This window comes from Brienomyrus brachyistius, chromosome 1 (assembly GCF_023856365.1).
Source record: "Brienomyrus brachyistius isolate T26 chromosome 1, BBRACH_0.4, whole genome shotgun sequence".
In the NCBI taxonomy this organism is placed as follows: Eukaryota; Metazoa; Chordata; class Actinopteri; order Osteoglossiformes; family Mormyridae; genus Brienomyrus; species Brienomyrus brachyistius.
The window spans coordinates 56,269,811-56,287,295 of record NC_064533.1 but is presented as its reverse complement, the minus strand read 5'-3'; the positions used below and the strand labels follow the sequence as shown (position 1 = coordinate 56,287,295).

The window sequence follows — 17,485 nt, the reverse complement described above, 5'->3', positions numbered from 1 at the left end:
TACACATACATTTAAACCACATTCAATCAACATGTATGTATTTCTCTTACAGCTGTTCCTGATGCTCCTGGCACCCCTGATTCAACCAGTATTACAGGTGACAGCATTACATTGTCCTGGGAACCACCAGGCTCTGATGGAGGAAGTGCAATTCAATACTACATTTTAGAAAAACGTGAGAAGAAGACTTTGCGCTGGATAAAGGTTTTGTCAAGGAGGCCTATCACCGAGCCAGCCCATAGAGTGACAAATCTTACTGAAGGTCATGAGTATGAATTCCGGGTGATCGCCGTAAATGATGCCGGAATTAGTGCACCAAGCAATACATCAATTCTTATAAAATGCTGTGAACCGACCACTGTGCCCACCCTTCCGTCTGTGGTAAATGTGACAGATTCTACAAACACATCTGTCAGTCTAGAATGGACAAAACCTGCATCTGATGGTGGTATGGAGATTCTCGGATACACTATTGAGAAGTGTAAAGCAACCTCAAAAGAATGGGAAAAAGTCAATCCTGAATATTGTACCACTAATAGATACACTGTAACAGATCTGGCAAGTGGTGAAGAGTACAAATTCCGTGTCTTTGCGGTAAACAAAGCAGGGAAGGGAGAAGCCCGGGAGATTCTGGAACCTGTACAGGTTGTGGACAGGCTTTCAGCTCCAGAGTTTGAAATTGATGCAAGTTTCAAACAAACACATGTTGTGAAGAATGGTAGTACTGTCCATCTGCATATTGCTTTCAAAGGTAGACCTGTCCCTATAGCTACATGGAAGAAGGTACAAGGAGAACTTAGTGTAATGGCAGATGTTAGCACCACAGAGAATTATACTACCTTGACCATTGAGAACTGTAATAGAAATGATTCTGGACAGTACACCCTCACTCTTGAGAACAGTGGTGGCAGCAAATGTACAACATTTATAGTAAAAGTGCTAGACTCACCTGGGCAACCTGGACCACTCTCCTTCATGGATGTCACAAGAGGAGCTCTCACCCTAAAATGGGATGACCCAAGTAATGACGGAGGAGCTCGAATTCATCACTACATTGTTGAGAAACGTGAGGCTAGCCGACGTTGTTGGCAGGAAGTCGGAAAGTCCTCTGTTCAAATGTTAAGAGTTACTGATTTGTTAGAAGGTGTCCCATACTTCTTTAGAGTCTTTGCAGAAAATCAGTATGGCCAGGGTGAAGCATTTCAAACTGTTGATCCAGTCATTGCCACAGCAGAACCTGCTCCACCAAAGAGAATGGACATTGTGGATACAACAGATTCCACTGCTACCATTGCTTGGTTGAAGCCTGAGCATGATGGTGGAAGTCGTATCATTGGCTATATTATTGAAACCAAAGCAAAGGGCACCAATAATTGGGTTGTTGGTGGTCACACTAATTCTCTAAGCATGGTCATTGAGGGCCTTACCAAAAACACAGAATATGAATTCCGCATCAAGGCCAAGAATGATGCTGGCTTCAGTGAACCAAGAGAAGCACTTGCATCTGTAATTGTTAAAGAACCTCATATTGAACCAACTGCAGATCTCAGTGGTATTACTGAGCAACTTATTACATGCAAATCAGGAACTACTTTCACTATTGATGTTCCTATTAGTGGGAGGCCAGTGCCTAAGGTGACTTGGAAACTTGAAGAAATGAGACTTAAGGAGACGGACCGAGTCTTACTTAAAACCACAAAAGACAGGACCACCTTGACAGTCAAGGAGTGCATGAGGGGTGATGGAGGCAAATATTTCCTTAACCTTGAAAATATTGCTGGATCCAAAACCTTTACAGTCACTGTCAATGTTATTGGCAGACCAAGTGCACCCTCAGGACCCATTCAGGTCTCATCAATCACATCAGAGTCCTGTGTGTTGACTTGGGAACCACCTGAAGATGATGGTGGCACTGATATCACTAATTACATCATAGAAAAGCGTGAATCTGGCTCAACTGCCTGGCAGCTTGTGAATTCTAGTGTGAAGCGCACAAAATTCCTGGTGTCCCGTCTGACTAAATACATGCAGTATACTTTCCGTATCTCAGCTGAAAACAGATTTGGTGTGAGCAAGCCCACCGAATCTGAGACTATTATTGCTGAGCATCCCTTCGGTGAGTATAACTTCATGATGCAAAATTATTTATTTGCATTCTTTGTGGTGATTTGCAAATAGTATAAATGGAATATATTTAAGTCAAATATGATTTGAATTGGGGGGCGGCATGGTGGTGCAGTGGTTAGCACTGTTGCCTCACACCTCTGGGACCCGGGTTCGAATCTCTGCCTGGGTCACATGTGTGTGGAGTTTGCATGTTCTCCCCATGTCGTCGTGGGGTTTCCTCCGGGTACTCCGGTTTCCCCCCACAGTCCAAAAACATGCTGAGGCTAATTGGAGTTGCTAAATTGCCCGTAGGTGTGCATGTGTGAGTGGATGGTGTGTGAGTGTGCCCTGCGATGGGCTGGCCCCCCATCCTGGGTTGTTCCCTGCCTCGTGCCCATTGCTTCCGGGATAGGCTCCGGACCACCCGCGACCCAGTAGGATAAGCGGTTTGGAAAATGGATGGATGGATGGATGATTTGAATTGTTGCTTCTCGATTTTTATTTAAGTTTCTCCAAGTGCCCCCACTCGGCCTGAAGTCTTTTCTGTGAGCGCAAACTCCATGAGTATTCGCTGGGAGGAGCCATATCATGATGGTGGCAGTAAGGTGAATGGTTACTGGATTGAAAAGAAGGAACGCAACACAATTCTTTGGGTCAGAGAAAACAAGGTCCCATGTTTTGAGTGCTACTACAAAGTGACTGAACTTTCTGAAGGCCTTGAGTACCAGTTCAGAGTTTATGCAATGAACGCTGCAGGCCTAAGCAAGCCAAGTGAAGCCTCCAAGAGAATGGTGGCTCAGAACCCAGTTGGTGAGTAGGCCATTTCTTCAAGGTAATAACTTCATGTTCAGTTTCTGTTTAAAAGAAATTACATTTATCTTTCCATGTCTCTCACACTCAGATCCACCTGGCAAACCAGAAGTGACTAATGTCACGAGATCCACTGTATCCCTTAAGTGGACTGCACCCTTAAATGATGGCGGAAGTCCAATAGTGGGCTACATTGTAGAGCGTAAACCATACACCAGTACGGGTGAGGGTCGCTGGCTTAAGTGCAACTACACAAACATTACAGAGATGAACTTCACAGTGACAGCTCTGGGTGAGGGAGAAGTCTATGAGTTCCGGGTGATTGCAAAGAATACAGCTGGAGTTCACAGCCTGCCATCTCCTTCCACTGGCTCTGTGCAGTGCAAGGCAGAATACAGTAAGATACATGGGACCTTTTACACTTGACATGTTTTCCTACACAAAGCGATAATTAAACAACAGATTCACTATTTTTTCTTTTCTTTAGGTCCACCTACAGCTGAACTTGACAGCAAACTTCTTGCAGAAACAGTTACTGTTAGAGCAGGGTCAGACCTTGTACTTGATGCTGCTGTTGGTGGTAAACCTGACCCTAAGGTCTTCTGGGCTAAAGGAGATAAAGAACTAGAGCTTTGTGAGAAGTACTTCTTACAGTACACTAGCACACGTGCTATGGCTATCATTAAGTTCTGTGACAGAAATGATTCTGGGATATACAACCTGACAGTGAAGAATGCCAGTGGTGTCAAGACTGCAACAGTAAAAGTTAAAGTCCTGGGTAAGTGTTCAAGTGTTCAGGAAGCCTACTGTGTACTGGAAAATGGCTGAAGTGAACTTTTCTTTTGTACATTATTGTTTGTATGTAATTCCAACATCATCACATTTGTAGATTCACCTGGACCTTGCGAAGACAACATCACTATTAGTGACATTTCTGAGCAAAAATGCACTTTGTCTTGGAAGAAACCCCTTCAGGATGGTGGAGACGAGATCTCACATTACATTATTGAAAGACGTGACACCAACCGTCTCAACTGGGTTATAATGGAACCTGAGTGTAAGAGCCTATCTTGTGTCATCTCCAAGATGATAAAGAATCATGAATACCTCTTCCGAGTTAGAGGTGTAAACAAGTATGGCTCTGGCATACCACTGCAGTCTGAACCTGTTGTTGCCAGAAATACATTCAGTAAGTCAGATTTTTTTGTATTGATTATATTATATATATTATATTGCTTAAATATGACAATGACATCACACTATAGTCAGCCAAAACAAGCTTTTCATTAATGGATCTAATTATAAACGTGCAAAGCATAAAATGTTGGATCAAACTGTATGGTAAGCAGTTATGCTTTTGTATAATATAAATGTTCTTTTTGAAGGACTGCTAAACAAATGTTCTTTCTTATATTACAGCTGTGCCGTCCCCTCCAGGCACACCAGAAATTATAGCCATAGGAAATGATTTTGCCACTATTCAGTGGCTGAAGCCTGAGAACAATGGTGGCAGTGAGATAACCAATTACTTAATAGAGAAACATGAAAGGAAGGCCATCAGATGGACCAAGGTCAACAGAGATTTCACTATAAGTGGCACCTCATTCAAAGTCACTGGTCTTCAGACTGGTGGCGTTTACCAGTTCCGTGTTATGGCCATGAATGAAGCTGGAGACAGTGAACCCAGTGAAGTGTCCCTGTATGCTGTGTGCAGGGAGGCGACCTGTAAGTGGTGACACCCAATAAACACCTAAGGCAGATTAACCCAAATGTCAAATATTAGTCATATGGATATCAAATGTATAAATCACTGAACGTATAAATCACTGCATGAAATGCACACAAATGTACTGACTTGACTGTATTTCTCTTCAAGTTGTGCCAGCTCCTCCCTCAATCCCAAGAGTGACAGACACAACAAAGGACAGTGTCAGCCTGGCTTGGACGAGACCAACAGAAGACGGTGGTGCAGATGTGATAGGTTATGTGCTTGAAATGCAAGAAGTAGGAGCAGAGCAGTGGAGTAAAGCTCATGAAAAAACACTGAGGGAGCCGGAATACACCGTTATAGGTCTTGCCAGCTGTAAGAAGTATGTCTTCAGAGTGGCTGCAATTAATGTCAATGGTACTGGGGATTTCAGTGATCCCTGCAGTGAAACAGAGCCTGTGGAGAGACTCGGTAAGAGAAATCATAACCCTTTATTGACAGTACTTATTTCGATGCTTGAAATTAACTAAGCATTCACTGGGAGCTCAGACTAGAGGCATTTATGCCTAACTTAGCTGTAATGTGCTATTTAACTCACTTGCACATAACTTTGGACAAAAGTGTCTGCCAAATGCATAAAATGTAAGTGTGATGTATTATATGGCTTAATAAAACTCATTTTATACATGTAATGGAGCTTGTTAAGCTATGAGAATAAAGATATTTGCTTAAAAAAATAATTTCTCTTCAATGATTAACTTAGTTCATTTCATAATTAATATGTACTTTTCAACTTTGTATTTCTATACTGCTAATTAACCAGATAACTAGCCTTTGGGCATGAGGAGTAAAATACAGACTTGACATGTTACACTGGTTTGTCTAAACAGAAGCCCCTGATCTTGAGCTTTCTGATGAGCTGAAGAAGACTATCTGCTTAAGAGCTGGCGGTTTACTCCGAATGTGTGTCACTGTGACTGGAAGACCTACTCCAGTTGTTATTTGGAGCAAACCTGATGTGGATCTTCAGAACAGAGGATTTATTGAAGTCAGCAAGCATCACTCGACGTTGATTATAGACAAAGTACATCGCTATGATGCTGGTAAATACACCATTGAAGCAGATAATTCATCGGGAAAGAAGTCAGCCAGTATTCTTGTGAAGATTTATGGTAAGACCCCATAATCAAGATATAGTAATGTCTGTGTTTTTGTAGTGTTAAACAATTATCATAAAAGGCTGGAAACTTCTTTTTTCTGGATTTCAGATACACCTGGGCCACCTGGGGCTCTTAAAATTAAGGAACTCACAAAGGATTCAGCTTTGATTGCTTGGGATGCTCCAAGTGTTGATGGTGGAGCACCAGTTAATAACTACATTATTGAAAGACGGGACACATCAATGAGAGCCTATAAGACTGTGACATCTAAATGTCACAAGACGTCATACAAAATCACAGGTCTTACGGAAGGAATGCTTTATTACTTCAGAGTCTTGCCAGAGAACATATACGGTATTGGTGAGCCTTGTGAAACCAGTGACGTTGTGCTAGTATGTGAGGTACCCATGGTTCCACAGAAACTGGACATTGTAGATATCACGAAGTCCACAGTTACATTGGCATGGGAAAAACCTCTTCATGATGGTGGCAGTAGGATTACTGGCTATGTAATTGAAGCTTGCCGATTTGGAATAGACAAGTGGATGAAGGTGGCTACTTTGAAGATGACAGATTTCCAGCACACCATTGTTTCTTTGAATGAGCATGAGCAGTACATTTTCAGGGTCAGAGCCATGAACAGTAGGGGAGTAAGTGAACCAAGAGAGATCGTAACTGCTGTAACTGTTCAAGAACAAAGAGGTAAATGAGTCAATGTATTATTAAAATTGCATATTCATCTGTGTGTTTCAGTAACTGATACTATCACACTAGAATATAAAAATGTACTATATCTCTAACATACTTTTTGTGTAATATCTCATTTGTTTTTAATTCCTTTTCCAGTATTGCCCAAGATTGATCTGTCTGCCATTCCTCAGAAGTCTATCAGCTTCTTGGCTGGAAAACCAATTGAACTGTGCCTGCCAATCATCGGTAGACCTCCTCCAATCTGTTCATGGTACTTTGGTGATGTAAAATTGAAAACACATAAACGTGTCAAGATTGAAAGCACAGGAAAATACTCCAAGTTGATGGTGAGCAATACCACAATTGATGACACAGGCGATTACACGCTTGAGTTGAATAATGCCATGGGAAGTGCCTCAGAGATCATCAAAGTGATCATTCTAGGTGAGAATGAAATTTGACATATTTCACTCACAAGATTTCATAGAATGATATTTCTGAGGACAAGAAAGCATAAATGATTAATGACATATAACCTCTTTCTGTCAGCCCAACCTGATGAGCCTACAGGTCCAGTCAGGTTTGATGAGATCGACGCCACATCTGTCATTATTTGCTGGGATCCACCCCAGAGAGATGGTGGTGCCCCTATCACTAATTATATTGTTGAGATGCGCGATGCTCATCGTCCGGGATGGATTCCTGTGTCTGAATCTGTGAGCAGACCCACCTACAAGTTCACCAATCTGACTGAGGGAGATGAGTATGTGTTCCGTGTCGCTGCCACAAATCGCTTTGGCACTGGATCATTCTTGCAGTCTGATCTCGTGGTTTGCAAGAGCACCAAAAGTAAGTAGCTTTCTTAGTAAATAGCAATGTTTTAAACATGTCGAAGTTTCCACAAGGGATTTATTGAGCGATTTGTTTCCCATTTATAGCTATACCTGGGCCACCTGGAAGACCAGATGTGTTTGATGTCTCTCGGGATGGCATGACTATTGCCTGGCTCCCTCCTGATGAAGATGGGGGCTCCAAGGTATCTGGATATATCATTGAGCGAAAAGAAGTCAGAGCTGATCGATGGGTGCGTGCTAACAAGAATCCAGTAACGATGACCCGATACAGATCTACTGGCCTGATTGAAGGCCTTGAGTATGAGCACAGAGTTACAGCTATTAACTCTAGGGGTATTGGAAAACCCAGCCTTGTCTCTAAACCTGCAGTGGCAACAGATCCTGTCGGTAGGTTACCTTTTTGGATTCTATTAAATATTTTTTTCATAGAGTACAGTTGTTTTTGAAAGTTGTGCATATAGCATTTAAATATGCTAAATGTAATGTTTTATTTTTGGACAGATCCACCTGGGTCACCACAAAACCCTAGAGTTGTAGATACAACAAGGACATCTGTGTCTCTGGCCTGGAGTCCACCAGATGAGGAAGGAGGCTCCAAAGTCACAGGCTATTTAATAGAAATGCAGAAGGTTGGTTCGTTCAATTGGATCAAATGTAACACAACACCCTCATTGATCTGTGAGTACACACTCACGCAGATGCCCCAGGGTGAGGAGTTCAAGTTCCGTGTATTGGCTTGTAATGCCGGTGGATCAGGGGAACCTGCTGAAGTCCCAGGCACTGTCAAAGTTACAGAGATGCTGGGTAAGAATGTAATAAATTTTCACTCTTCTGCTTTTGGTCGTTCAGTTTGAATATACATGAGTGTAACAGCTAATTCACACACTTTTTTTCCAGAACCTCCTTCTTACGATCTGGAAACTAAGTACAAAGATGGCATTATTGTCAGGCAGGGTGGAGTAATCAGGCTATGCATACCCATCAAGGGCAAACCAAACCCTATCTGCAAGTGGACAAAAGATGGTTGTGAGCTTCCCCAGAAATCAATGATTGCTACCAGTGAAGATAACACTGAGCTTGTACTCAAGGAAGCCATTAGAGAAGACAGTGGAACCTACAGTCTCATGCTAGAGAATAAGTGTGGCAAAAAACTGGTGCATATAACAGTGAAAGTTATTGGGCCCCCAGCACTACCCGAAGGTCCGCTTAGATTTGATGACATCCAGGCTCATTCTGTAAAAGTAAGCTGGAAACCTCCTGCAGATGATGGTGGCTCAGAAATACTTGGCTACATTGTTGAGAGACGTAAGGTTCCCAAAGCTGCCTGGTACACAGTAGATACAAGGGTGGTTGACACATCTGTGGTTGTGAAGGGACTGAAAGAGAACATTGAGTATGAATTCAAGGTGACAGCTGAGAACCAGTTTGGCACTAGCAGATATCTGAAATCAGACAAAAGTGTGACACCAAAGACACCTCTGTGTGAGTTTCATTTTTATGTTTCAGTTTGCAAAAATTTGTGAATTTAATATTTACCATCAGTTATCTCCCTTTAATATGAATGACTGAATGGCATCATCTTACCATATAATCTGTTTAACCTGATAGGTCCACCAGAACCTCCAAGTAGCCCACCAGAAATTCTGGATGTCACAAAGAGCTCTGTTGCTCTAGCATGGGGAAGACCCAAGTACGATGGTGGTTCTGCTGTTACTGGCTATTTTATTGAACTTAGAGAAGCAGGCACTGAGAAATGGATACGTCATGAAACTCAAGTTACTACTACCATGTACACCCTCTCTGGGCTCACTCCTGAGAAAGAATACCATTTCCGTATTGTAACCAAAAATGAAATTGGCGAGAGCGACCCAGGGCCTTCATCAGATTCAATAATTTGCAAAGACCCATTTGGTAGGTCTTTGGTAATTTTCTAAGATGCATGAAAAAAGCCACCAAATGTTTTCAGTGATATCTGACTGATCATATGTGTGATATTTTTCTTAAAGACAAGCCAAGCCAGCCTGGTGAAATTGATGTAATCATAGTTACAAAGGACTATATTTCCATTCGATGGGAACGTCCAGAATGCGATGGTGGAAAGGAGATCCTAGGTTACTGGGTTGAGTATAGGATGTCTGGAGAAAGTACATGGCGGAAATGCAACACAGAACATACAAAGGAGAAAGAGTTTACTGTGGGTGGTCTCAAAGATGCCACTGAATATGAATTCAGAGTGTTTGCTGAAAATGAAACTGGAATCAGCAGACCACGGAGGACTGCTACAGCAATTAAAACTCAGCTGAGTGGTATGTATATTTAATGTTGCTGTCAGTTAATTATACTGCCTATTCCAGCAGCACATGCACAAAATATTTATGAAGCTCATGACATTGGAAGAATTTTAAGAAAAATAGATTTTTTTTAATCAAATCAAAATTCTTATGATGGATTCAGACAAGTATGTTATTAAGGCACATACATGCAAAAATGCTTTACTTACATTAAAACCAGAAAATTATAAAGAAAATGTTATATACTTTGTGTAATTAAAAATTGTTTTTCTCCAGTTGCAGATAAACCAAGCCTACGGAAAGAGATTGAGGAAGTCACTGTTAAGCTAGGACAGCATGCCACACTGAAGTGCCAGATCATTGGCAGACCTCTGCCAGAGATAAAATGGTACCGGCATGGAAAAGAGCTACTCGAGAGCGGGAAGTATGCGATGAGCAGTGATGGTCGCACTCATTCACTCAAAGTGTTGGCTGATGTCCAGGAGGATGAAGGGATTTATACATGTAAAGCTGTCAATGAGGCTGGAGAGACAGAAACAAGTGGAAAACTTGTCTTGGAGGCTCCTCCACAGATCAACCCTGGCTACCCTCTAAAGGAAAAATACTATGCAGGCTGTGGTACAAGTCTGCGTCTGCACGTTGTATATATTGGACGCCCAGAACCAAAGATTATGTGGTTCCACAACAACAAGCCGCTAGAACCTTCTAATAAAGTCATAATTGAAAATACAGATCATTATACCCATCTGGTCGTAAAGGATGTGCATCGCAAGGATGCTGGAAAATATAAAGTGTGGTTCAGAAATCTATTTGGTACAGTTGACACTATACTTGATGTCGATATTCAAGGTAAAATATAATCTGTATTATTTTAATCTGTAATAATACTGAAGAATCATTTTAGTAATAACTTGTTATATAGCACTTTTCATGCAGACAGTCAGCCTAAAGGTACCTTTTCTTTGTTTGGTAAATTAAAAATAGCTGCAAGCTAAATAAAATATATCAATAATAGTAGAAAAATTGAATTAATGTACAGATACTACATATTTTATGAAATCATAAAACATCCAGTTTCTTCTTTTGTTTCTAGATAAACCAGGAAAACCTGAAGGACCAATTGTAGTTGATGCTCTTTTAAAGAACTCTGTAATAATCAGCTGGAAACCACCAGCTGATGATGGTGGAGCTCTGATAACAAACTATATTGTAGAAAAGCGTGAAGAATCTGAAGGCGAGCCATGGCTTCTAGTATCATCATCAATATCAGGAACATCATGCAGAGTTCCCAATCTTACTGAGGGAGCTGGTTATTACTTCCGTGTTTCTGCTCAAAATCGCTATGGCAACAGTGAACCTCTAGAGATTCCTGAAATTGTCCTTATTAAGAGTCAGTTAGGTAAGTAAAATCTTGACAACTTTTGATAACAACAAAATGAATGTTAAAATTAGCTGCTTGAATAACTTATTACAAATTACAGATAAACCTGGAGTGCCACAACAACTAAATGTTTCTGGAATAACCAAAGACTCCTGTGTGGTATTTTGGAAGCCACCTATCAGTGATGGAGGTTCTAAGATTAAAAATTACTGCCTTGAGAAGCGAGATAAGAAATCAAACCAATGGACTGCAGTGACTACTGATGAAATTCATCAAACGGTCTACTGTGTCAAGGGACTTGTTGAAGGCTTGTCATATGAATTCAGAGTGAAATGCGAAAATCTTGGGGGAGAAAGTTATTGGACTGAAGCTTCTACATCTATTATTCCAAAATCAGATGTTGAAATCCGTGCTCCTGCCTTCAAAGAAGAACTGAGAAACATGAGTGTCAAATATAAGAGCAAGGCAACCTTAGTTTGCAAGATCAGTGGACAACCTAAGCCTGTGGTTAAGTGGTACAAACGTGGTAAAGAAGTTCATTCAGATGGCGAGAAAATAACTGTTCAGGAATTCAAAGGTGGCTATCATCAGCTCGTCATCAATGCTGCAGATGAAGAAGATTCCACTGCTTACCAGGTTCGGGCAACAAACCAGGGAGGGTCAATTGCTGCAACTGTTTCTCTGGATGTTGAAGGTATGCAAGCCCTACTTCTACCAAACAACTTTTACTGTTGCTGCCTCATTAATTTTCTACATTAATCTGTATATTTCTATACTTTGCAGTACCGGCCAAGATTCATCTGCCCAAAAATCTTCAAGAAAAAGAAGCAGTACATGCTCTCCGTGGTGAAGTGGTCAGCATCAAGATTCCATTTAGTGGAAAGCCTGATCCAGTGATCACTTGGCAGAAAGGCCAAGATCTCATTGATAACAATGGATACTATCAAGTAATCGTTACAAGATCATTCACATCCTTGGTTTTCTCTAATGGAGTTGAAAGGAAGGATGCTGGTTTCTATATTGTCTGTGCAAAGAACAGATTTGGCATTGACCAGCAGACAGTTGAGCTTGATGTTGCAGACGTACCAGATCCACCGAGAGGTGTCAAAGCCAGTGATGTCTCCAGGGACTCTGTCACACTAAACTGGTGTGCACCAGCTAATGATGGTGGAAGCAAAGTCACCAGCTACATTGTGGAGAAATGTGCTACCACAGCGGAAAAATGGATGCGTGTAGCCCAAGCTCGTGATACACACTACACAGTCATAAATCTGTTTGGAAAGACAAGTTACCAATTCCGTGTTATTGCTGAAAACAAATTTGGGCAAAGTGAGCCATCCAAACCAACAAGTCCAGTTGTAACAAAGGAAGACAAGTCACGAGTGCTGAATTATGATGAGGAAGTGGATGACATTGCAGAAGTCTCGATGAGTAAAGCTCCAAATTCAGAAATTAAGAACTTATATAACAAGTATATGATTGCTGAGGAATTAGGGCGAGGAAACTTTGGTATAGTTCATCGCTGCATTGAAATAAGCTCAGAGAAAACCTTCATGGTTAAATTTGTAAAAGTAAAAGGTGCTGACCAAGCCATTGTAAAGAAGGAAATTGCCACCCTTAACCTCTCTCGACACAAGAACTTCTTGTGTCTCCATGAATCATTTGAGAGTCCTGAAGAACTTGTGCTGATTTATGACTTTATTTCAGGCATAGACATTTTTGAACGCATTGCATCACCTGACTTTGAGCTCACTGAACGAGTCATAGTAAAATACATTAAACAAGTATGTGAAGCCCTTGCATTCCTACACAGCAAGAGTTTTGGCCATTTTGACATAAAGCCTGAAAACATTGTCTACACCACAAGAAAGGGTACTAACATCAAGATCATTGAGATGGGTCAGGCAAGACATCTGACACCTGGAGACAGTGTCAAAATTCAGTTTACAACACCTGAGTACTGCGCTCCGGAAATCCACCAACATGACCTAGTTAGTACTGTCACTGACATGTGGTCAGTTGGTGTGCTAGCATATGTGCTTATTAGTGGGCTTAATCCATTTACAGCTGAAACTAATCAGCAGGTCATTGATAACATCTCCAACGCAGAATACAGTTTTGATGATGAAGCCTTCAAAAAAGTCAGACTTGATGCCTTAGACTTTGTGGACCGGCTGCTGACTAAAGACCGCAAGCATCGTATGACAGCAGCTGAAGCTCTTGAGCATCCTTGGCTAAAAACTGAATCTGAACAACTTAGCAACACAGCTATTAAGACTACAAGACATATCAGATACTATCAGACAGTAGTCAAGAAAGAATGGAACGTTGTTGTTTCAGCAGCTCGTGTAGCTAATGGTGGTGCTATCAGAAGTCAGAGAGGGGTCACAGTTAGCAAGGCGAAGATTGCACCATTTGAACATGGTCCCGTTGCTGGTCAGATCAAACATAACATTACAGAGGAAGGTGGTGATGCCAAATTTGTCTGCCATATTGAAAACTATGACAGCAGTACTGAGGTAACTTGGTACTGTGGAGTTAGACAACTGGAGGAAAATGACAAGTATGAAATCAGTTATGAAGATGGATTAGCCATCTTATCTGTCAGAGGAGTTAACCGAGCTGATGATGGCACCTACAGGTGTAAAGTTGTTAATGAGTGTGGTGAGGATAGTGCTTATGCAGAGCTGTTTGTCCAAGGAGTCAGGTCATACCAGGACTACTTTCTCGCACGCCCTGTAAAGAAAGTGAAACGCAGAGTAGATACAACTAGACTTCTTCAGAAACCACCTGAATTTACCTTCCCTCTGATCAGCCAAAGTGCACATATCGCTGAAAATGTGCGTTTTGGAGTCACTATAACAGTTCACCCAGAGCCTCGTGTTCTGTGGTTGAAATCTGGACAAAAGATTACACCAGGAGATGATGACAGGAAATACATTTTCACAAGTGATAAGGGTCTCTATCAGCTTACTATTCGTAATATTGAGCCTGAGGATGATGCAGAATACACTGTTGTGGCCCGCAACAGATTTGGTGAAGACAGCTGTAAGGCACGTCTCACAGTAACACCTCGGCCAACTCCTGCAGATAGTACAATAAGACCTATGTTCAAGCGTGTACTTGCTAATGTAGAGTGCAGAGAGGGCCAAAGTGTCCGCTTTGAAGTGAGAGTGTCAGGGTCACCTATCTTGAAGTGGGAGAAAGATGGCACGCCTCTGTCATTTGGCCCACAGATTGAGGTTATTCATGAAGGCTTGGATTATTATGTCCTGCATGTTAGAGATACTCTTCCAGAAGATTCGGGTACATACAGAGTCACAGCTACAAATTCAGCTGGCTCTGCAAGTTGCCAAGCAACTCTCAGGGTTGAGCGTGTTGCTCATGTAAAAAAAGAGTATGAGAGTGAGGCAGAGAAAAAAGAGCAAGTTCAAAAGGTGGAGATTGACAAGAAGGTGAGGCTTTCACAAATCCTTTCAGGCACGGAAGTCACTCCACTCACCCCTCTGGCTCAACAGGCATTGAGAGAGGCAGCAACTATGTACAAACCAGCTCTGACTAAAAAAGACAAAGTTGAAATGGAGGATAAAAAAGAAAAAGAAGAAAGGAAGAAGAGAGCAGAGGAAAAGAGGCTTCGCATGCCGTATGATGTCCCACAACCGCGTGTCCGTGCTGTAACTGCCCTTGAGCAGGACAATGAAATAAAATACTTTGTACCACTCTCTGACATGAAATGGTACAAAATACTGCGTGACCAGTATGAAATGCCCGAACCCATGGAAAAACATCCACAGAAACGCCCGAAACGCATTCGCCTCTCTAGATGGGACAAATTCTATGAGGTGCCTCAACCAAGAATCAAAACCTTTTATAAGTCTAGGCACATTTCAAAGACATCTCAGGATGATATTGAAACAGTAAGACCAGCAAAATACCGTGCACCCTCTCCTGAATCTGAGGCTTTCTACCGACCAAGAAGAAGGTCACTTGGTGACCTGTCAGATGAAGAGCTGCTCCTCCCAGTCCGTGACTATTTATCAATGAAGAAGACTGAAGAAGAGAGGCTTCGACTTGAAGATGAGCTTCAGCTTGGCTTTTCTGCATCTCCACCTAGTCTCAGTCCTGTGCGTTTTGAACTTTCCCCACTACGACATACACCACCAAAGCGAAGGACATATGATGAGGAGGAGGAAGAGGAGGAAGTTAAATTGTATGACTCCTACCGTATTCCATCCAAATTTGAAGCTGGTCCAAGCTTCATTGATCTCCGCCAACGATATGAGAGAATTACATACAGACCTCCGAAACAAAAACAAAGAGTGCATGCAGAGAGAGAAGATCATGAAATTCTTTGTCCTGTAGCCACAACACAGAAGCTATCCTCCTATCAAACTGAACTGAAACGCATGGAAGCAGAAGAGAAAACTAGAGTTTTGAAGAAAGAACAAAGAGTACAAGTTTCATCAGTAATATCAGAGGCAGTGGAAGCGAGTATTACATCTTCTGTATTTACCCCAGAAGCACGGCCTGTGTTTGTGCCACATAGAAGGTCACCCACCCCTGAAGAAGCACCAATTCGTCCGCCTAGTCCAGTTATATCTGACAGTAGACTCACTAAAGTCGAAGGGCCCACAAAGGTTGACATCATGTCCAGATATGAGGCAAGAAAAGCAGCCTTGAAATCTGAAAAAAAGTATGAGGTTGTGACTCAGCAACCCTTCAGCCTTGACCATGCCCCACGGGTAACTGTGAGGATGCGCTCCCACCGCGTACCTGTTAGCCAGAACACCAAATTTACCCTGAATGTTCAGGCCAAGCCAGATGCTGAATTCAAGTGGTACCACAATGGACAAGAAATTCACGAGGGCAAAAAATTCCAGTTCAGCAACATCAGTGGGGTTTTGTCACTTCATATTTTTGACTGCCAGGCAGAGGATAGTGGAACGTATCGTGTTGTTTGTAGAAACGTGAAGGGAGAAGCCTCTGACTATGCCACTCTAGATGTTTCAGGGGTGGGCTTTACTACAATATCATCTCTTCGCAAAGATGAAGAGCCCCCCACACCTTATATTCCTGAAATGACAAAGACTGACGTGTCCTCCTTGAAAGCAGCTTCGACATCTGAAACACACATGGAAGTAACTGAAGTCCATGAATACGTCCAATATGAAGAGCATAAATCTTCTGAAAAAACAGAGGTGACAACAGCAAAAGAACTGACTGTCTGTGAGGAAATGCTGGTGGAAGCTGTAGAGGTCACAGCAGTGCAGGAAATTATAGTGCAGGAGGAAGTGAAAACCACTTTACCTGCCAGAATATTGGCAAAACCACAGTCTCTTACTGTATCTGTAGGAGAATCAGCTAAGTTTATATGTGATTTTGATGGTGATCCAACACCCAGTGTGACATGGGCACGTGAAGGACAGGTTATTGTTTCTAGTCATCGTCACCATGTGAGTACAACAGATAACAAGTCCACCTTAGATATTTCTTCTGTTAATACATTAGATGAAGGCAGCTATACTGTGTTTGTAGAGAATTCTGAGGGCCAACAAGAGGCACAGTTCAGCCTCTCAATCCACAAGGCAACACTGAAAGAGATGGCTATTGCATCACCACCTAAAGTAAAGTCACCTGAGCCCAGAGTAAAATCTCCATTTGCTAAGTCCCCAGAGCCTCGTATTAGGTCTCCTATAGGAATAAAATCACCACCTAAGGTGAAGTCACCAGAGCCTAGAGTAAAATCGCCAGTGTCTCCAGGTGCTAAATCCCCAGAGCTTCGAGGAAAATTACCCACAGAAATTAAATTATCACCCATGGTAAAGTCTATTGAACCCAGATTGAAATCTCCATTGTCACCCGAACCTCGTATCAAGTCCCCTATGGTGAAGTCACCAGAGCCTAGGGTGACATCTCCAATATCTCCAGGTTCCAAGACCCCAGAGTCTCGAATTAAATCACCTGAAGCAATCCAGTCCTTTAAAGGAAGTAGATCTCCTGAGCCCACTGGCTCTCCACAAAGAGTTAAATCTCCCCTAGGAGTTAAGTCACTAACTCCAACGAAAGCTTCTGTAATTCTTTCTACTGAAAGACAGGACATCTCAGCCAAAGGTGTGACAGAAATTCATCATGAGGAAGTCCACACATCCATGTCTGACGAACTCACCAGTATATCAGTCACACAGGAAGGTTTCTCTGCAATGGCGACACGTCTGACTGCTTCCATGCAAGAGGCTGGCTTCAGCAGCACCAGCATGACTGAGGCTACATGTGAATCCATATCTTCTACCATTGTGTCTTCTATATCATCAAGGTCTGTAACAGCAACTGAGAAAATGACCAGTCATACATTAACATCACAGAGTCTTCAAGGTGAGTTTTGACACATATTAGCGTAACTCAATTACTCACATGTATCATTATCACCTGGTTTAATTTAAATATGTATTTCATTTGTGTTGTGTATTTAAGACTTATGTTCTTAT

At 42.0% G+C, this 17,485-nt stretch overlaps 1 protein-coding gene across 1 annotated transcript in view; it reads left to right on the top strand.

The window, feature by feature from the left end:
* LOC125731156 (titin-like) overlaps positions 1–17,485 on the top strand; it is a 155,956-nt gene that overhangs the window by 137,087 nt on the left and 1,384 nt on the right. The window contains exons 138-157 of the mRNA XM_049005864.1: positions 53–2,116; positions 2,614–2,916; positions 3,008–3,313; positions 3,404–3,694; positions 3,806–4,105; positions 4,336–4,641; positions 4,793–5,095; positions 5,515–5,796; positions 5,893–6,486; positions 6,631–6,918; positions 7,024–7,323; positions 7,413–7,715; positions 7,830–8,132; positions 8,226–8,810; positions 8,937–9,239; positions 9,335–9,634; positions 9,896–10,468; positions 10,713–11,018; positions 11,101–11,694; positions 11,784–17,372. Coding sequence (XP_048861821.1) covers positions 53–2,116; positions 2,614–2,916; positions 3,008–3,313; positions 3,404–3,694; positions 3,806–4,105; positions 4,336–4,641; positions 4,793–5,095; positions 5,515–5,796; positions 5,893–6,486; positions 6,631–6,918; positions 7,024–7,323; positions 7,413–7,715; positions 7,830–8,132; positions 8,226–8,810; positions 8,937–9,239; positions 9,335–9,634; positions 9,896–10,468; positions 10,713–11,018; positions 11,101–11,694; positions 11,784–17,372 — 14,193 coding nt within the window. The remainder of the gene's footprint in view (positions 1–52; positions 2,117–2,613; positions 2,917–3,007; positions 3,314–3,403; positions 3,695–3,805; positions 4,106–4,335; positions 4,642–4,792; positions 5,096–5,514; positions 5,797–5,892; positions 6,487–6,630; positions 6,919–7,023; positions 7,324–7,412; positions 7,716–7,829; positions 8,133–8,225; positions 8,811–8,936; positions 9,240–9,334; positions 9,635–9,895; positions 10,469–10,712; positions 11,019–11,100; positions 11,695–11,783; positions 17,373–17,485) is intronic.